The sequence below is a fragment of the Mastomys coucha genome, unplaced genomic scaffold, assembly GCF_008632895.1.
Source record: "Mastomys coucha isolate ucsf_1 unplaced genomic scaffold, UCSF_Mcou_1 pScaffold1, whole genome shotgun sequence".
In the NCBI taxonomy this organism is placed as follows: domain Eukaryota; kingdom Metazoa; phylum Chordata; class Mammalia; order Rodentia; family Muridae; genus Mastomys; species Mastomys coucha.
In genome coordinates, this window is record NW_022196891.1 from 78,501,151 (window position 1) to 78,506,330 (window position 5,180).

The 5,180-nt window shown below is 47.8% G+C and overlaps 1 protein-coding gene across 1 annotated transcript in view; it reads right to left on the reverse strand.

Moving 5' to 3' along the window:
- LOC116096995 (coiled-coil domain-containing protein 121-like) overlaps window positions 1-477 on the reverse strand; it is a 1,790-nt gene extending 1,313 nt beyond the window's left edge. The window contains exon 1 of the mRNA XM_031379411.1: window positions 14-477. Coding sequence (XP_031235271.1) covers window positions 14-287 — 274 coding nt within the window. The 5' untranslated portion in view covers window positions 288-477. The remainder of the gene's footprint in view (window positions 1-13) is intronic.
- Window positions 478-5,180: the final 4,703 nt, after the last annotated feature.

Genomic DNA, 5,180 nt, shown 5'->3' on the forward strand with positions numbered 1-5,180 from the left:
TGTTTCTTCTCACACTGTTCCTTATTTTTACGCAGGTATTCCATGAAAAGCCGGTTTTCAGCCTGCACGCGGTATTTTTCCTCTAGTAGCTGCCGGCTGTCTTTCAGCAGCCCTTCCCGCCGGCATTTAGTTTCTTGGATTTGCTGGCTCAGCTCCTTCATCGCCACCACTGTCTTCCTTTTTACCCGTTTCTCCAACCTCGTTAGCAACTTTGGCTGGAGATACGTATTTAGAATAGTAAGGTGTGGTGTTGGCGGGGGTGCACCTCTAGGGCTCTGGGCAAGCATGCTCCCGGAATCCCCAGGTCAGGGAGAGAGAGAGAGAGAGAGCAAGGCCAGGTGGTGGTTTGTTACTTCAGGACACAGCTTCCCGTCCCTGAGGTTTCTCCCTCCGGTGGTCAAGGCGACCAAACTACACCCCGCCTGCCAGGAAATCCTAGAGCTCACCGTCAGAGGCCGACCAGGGCTGGCCTTGATTTCTGGGTGTTCCCTGGGAGCACAGAGTTCCTGTTCCAAGCTGGCAAGCCCCGTCCCTGGGACCCCTCTGGCCTTGCTCTCCTGGGACCAGCGCTCTGCTCTCTCATACCCTGTCCACAGGTCAGCGCCCCCTTCCGTTATAGCCAGGCTCATCTCTGCAGTGCTGGAGTGTGATGGGTCTGCACGATAAACCTAGCGCTGAGGTGAGGCGAGTTCCCTGCGGATCCTTGAGTTCCCTGTTTGTTGTTGGAGTGTCTGTTAACTCCAATTCCTTCAAGCTGCCTTGGTCTAGTAGGCTTGTGAGTCAAGTGAGTCCTTGGGCCATGCTGGGTACTGATCATGGAGCCTATGAGTAACTGGAAATGCCTGCACCTATTGTCTAGGATATGACAGTGCGTGACTTTGGGCAACTTGTTTAACTGAGGCACATGCTTCCCCTCACGCTTGGGATTGTGGTCTATCAGCTGCACAATGTTATCATACATTACTTCATCTGATCTTTTCAAAAATGTTAGGTTGAGAGTGCACCATTCCCTCCACTTTAGCCAAGAAACCCCACAACACAGATGCTAATCCCCAAACTACATCCTAGGGAAGGAAAGAATAAGGATCAGGACTTCTTGGGTTAGGATAGCTAAGGTTTTTTTTTTGTTTGTTTGTTTTTTGTTTTTGTTTTGTTTTGGTTTTGGGGTTTTGTTTTTTTGTTTTGTTTTGTTTTTGTTTTTTGTTTTGGTTTTGGTGGGGGGGGGGCTTTTTCAAGACAGGGTTTCTCTGTATAGCTCTGGCTGTCCAGGAACTCACTCTGTAGATCAGGCTGGCCTGGAACTCAGAAATCCACCTGCCTCTGCCTCCCAAGTGCTGGGATTAAAGGCATGCGCCACCACTGCCTGGCTGGATAGCTAAGTTTTAATCTATTGTGCTTTTCTCAAAATAGTGACTGAGGACATCCCGCCCCTATTTTTCTTACTTGAAAGACTTTTAATTTTTATAAGACTTTTAAGTTAGACATCATTGACATGATATATAAAGCAATTTGTCCAAGGTCCTACGGAATTACTAGAAAGTATATACTTGCCTTCTCATCTAACAAATGGGCAGATAGCCTAACACCCATGTCGTGGGTCAGCTGGGACATACCGCTCAGTATGCCTGGAATTCTAGAGATTGTTATCACCTTTCCCCACCCTACGTCCAGCTCCTCATTGTGTTGTGGCTGTGCAGTATGAGTGTGTATGTAGTATGTATGTGCATAATGTGTGCATACAGTATGTGTGTGTGCAGTGTGTATGTGCAATATGTATGTGTACAGTGTATGCAATGTATGTGCATATGTATGTACAGTATGCGTGTGCACAGTGTGCAGTGTTGTGTACAGTGTGTGTGCAGTGTGTGTAGTACGTGTATGTGCAGTATGTGTGTGTATAGTGTGTGTACAATGTGGGTATGTGCAGTATGTGTGGAGTATGTGCAGTGTATATGTACAGTATGAATGTAGTATGTGTGTGCATAATGTGTACAGTGTGTGCATACGGTATGTGTGTGCACTGGGTGTATGTACAGTATGTGTGTACAGTATGTGCAAGGTATGTGCATATGTATGTACAGTATTGTGTACACAGTGTGTGTGGTGTGTGTACAGTATGTGTGTGTACAGTATGTATTTTGCAGTATGTGTGTGTGCAATGAAATACGTGTGTACAGTGTGTGTGTGTGTGTGTGTACAGTGTGAGGGTTCATACTCAGGCACATGTGCTTTTCTGACTCTCTTTCCTTTCTGCTAAACAGTCATACTGTTTGTGTCCAAACCAATGCCAGAAAGTTCAGACAGGTGACAGAACAGTGTTTGTCCTCATGTCATTCCAAGGAGAGCGGAGAAGACAGATCTGCCTGACTTTTAGAGTTTGCCAACATACTCAGCCCGGATTCCAAGTCCAGGCCTCACTACACAGTGCGTGAGGTGGCTGAAGCTGAGAAGGCCTTTAGGCCAGGCCTGTACGAGCACCTATGATGACATCTAAGGTGATTCAGCATCACTCAAGATTTCTGAACCAGGTGTAAGATTCCAGAGAATTAATTTTGAGGATATATGACTGCTGTTTTAAGGACTACTCTCTAATTACACCCCCCACACCCCACCTCTCTCACCCACCCACAGCCACCACCACCCCAAGCCTCACAAGGAAACCTTCTGCCCAATCCCCAGGAAGCTCTAAGCTGGATCCTTCAGATGCTACAGTGACTGCTCAGTCTCTGGCAATGGACTGTGCACGGAATGCCTATGTCTTCTACCTTGGGGTGTACAGTCTACATCAGGGGGGCTTGCTCTGCAGACCCAGTTCCCAGTGGGGTCAAAGTTAAGGGCAACTGCAGAGTCTCCTGTATGCTGTCCAACGTCCCCATGCTTGAATACAAACAAGACCTCTCAGAGCCCATGATGATCATTACCACACTAGTGCTGAAGTCCACCGCTGGCTGAGCTCATGCTAAGCACTGACTCCATATATTAATTTGCAGTCTTCAGCATAGGGCGAATAAGTGGGGCCTATTGTCCCATTTTACAGACGAGGATGTGGAGGCTCTAAGAAGTAACATCTTCGTCCAGGACTATAGGTCGTTGGATCTGTAGGGCTCCATGACCCCTGGCCCCTTTGGTTCCCTTGGCGAGGCTGTTACACACTCACAGAGGGTGACTCCCTAACTACCCAAGGATGCTTCCAGCTATGGCTTCCCAGACTGCTCCCTTGAGATTCTGACTTGGGTGTTCTAGAGAGGGAAGAGGGATCTGGGGTTAACGTAATGATTCCTGCCTTCGGAGTTTGACAAACACAGTGGTCATATCCCCTCACCCCATAGCCCCCCTCACCCCTCGGCTCCCCTCACCCCACGGCCCCAAGTCGGAACTCAGCCTGTGCCGGATATGTTGAAGATATGAAACCGCATGGCTTCTAGAGTCATTGTCCCCATGAAATCTAAATATAACAAGACACAAAGCCCACACTGGGTAATAGCTCTGCTTCCTATAGTCCCTGCCTTGATTTCCTGGAGATTCAGGATGTGAGACACAGACGAATGCCCATAACTGGTATAATTGTGCTAACTCATCTGTTGGAGACGGGCTTTCGCAGATGCCAGCTGCGAAAACAGCCCAAATAAACCAAAAGATCCTCAGCGTGACAGTACAAGCGAGTTCTCTGGCCGCCAGACTCGCACACTGGTGATTAGCCGGGGACAGCTGCAGACAAGGTACAGGCAGCAGTAATGAGCCAGGATGGACCGGGCGCATCACAGGTGCACAGGCTGTCTCCCTTAGAGCTGTGAAGGACAGTACACGACACTGGGGTCCCACAGAGCATCGAGGCAGATGACTTTAAAAGCCTTCAACTCAAATTTAGAGAGAAAACTATGAGAAGTCCTTCATGCAGAGGCGATTACAAGGATTAAAAGAAAACTGCAAAGTGAATCCATGCTCAGGTCTCAGCAAACCTTTTTCTGAATTAAAATACAAAAAGAGAGGGGGGATTTTATCTAATGTTCTGAACGGGCGGGCACACGAACACTGAAAGCTTCGTTCCTGGTTGTCTGGGATGAATATGTCTGGTCCTGCAGTTACCCCAAGATCCCATTCTGTTGGAGTTGCCTTGCTCTAATAATTCTTCTTAATGATGCCGGGTCTTCTTATTTAGAAGATGTTTCTGTTAGAAGAGTCTGGTTCAAATCTGGTGTATACATAAATAATAAAACTGGCTTAAAAAAGGCAGAAGTCCCCGGCTGGGGAGATGGCTCAGTGGGCTTGCTTCCTGTGTGAGCGTGAGGAGTGGACCCGTGGAACGTCCGTGAAAGCCTGGTATAGCTACACACAGCTGTAACCTTAGTGCTAGCGCTACACTGGACAGGTGCTGGTGGAGACGGGCAGCTTCTGGGAGCATGTTGAGGACCAATCTACCTGACACGGTGAGCTCTGTGTTCAGTGGGAGGCCGTGTCTCTAAATAATATACACAATAATAGTGCAAAACACCTGACATCAACCTCTGTACCTCTGGTCTCCATACCTGCACGCACACATGTGCACACACACATACACACACACACACACACACACACACACACACACACAGCTCTGAGGGATGATCCAGAGCAAACATGGCCGTTCATAGTTTCAAGGACTCAGGCTCCTGTGTGTCTTCTGCCCCCCTGTTCTCCTGTCACCACGCTGATCTATTCCAAAAGATGGGGAGAAAGTGCCCAGGGACACCTGCCTGTCATCCTCTAAAGGCATTGCCTAGAAGTTGCTATGGGACACTTCTGACTCCCTCTCTTTGGCTAGCACATCGCATGGCTACATGGCAAGGAAAGATGGGCATGCATGTACATCGCTAGATAGTGGTGATTCTGACAAGACTGATGGCTTTGAGCTCCATCCCTGAATCCACATGAGGGAAGGAGGTAATCAAGCCCTGCAAGTCACCCTCTGACCTCCACACATGTGCCATAGTATACATATGTGTATATATATATATATATATATATATATATATATATATATGAGACAGACACACACACAGAGTAAATACATAGTTTAAAAATAAGGCAGAAGGGAGGAAAGGTTGGTGAAGTTAGCAAGCAGTCATTTTTCCATAAATCATTGTGTCCCACCCAACAGAAGCAAGTCACAGGTGACTATACTTCTATGAGGCTGTGTAAGG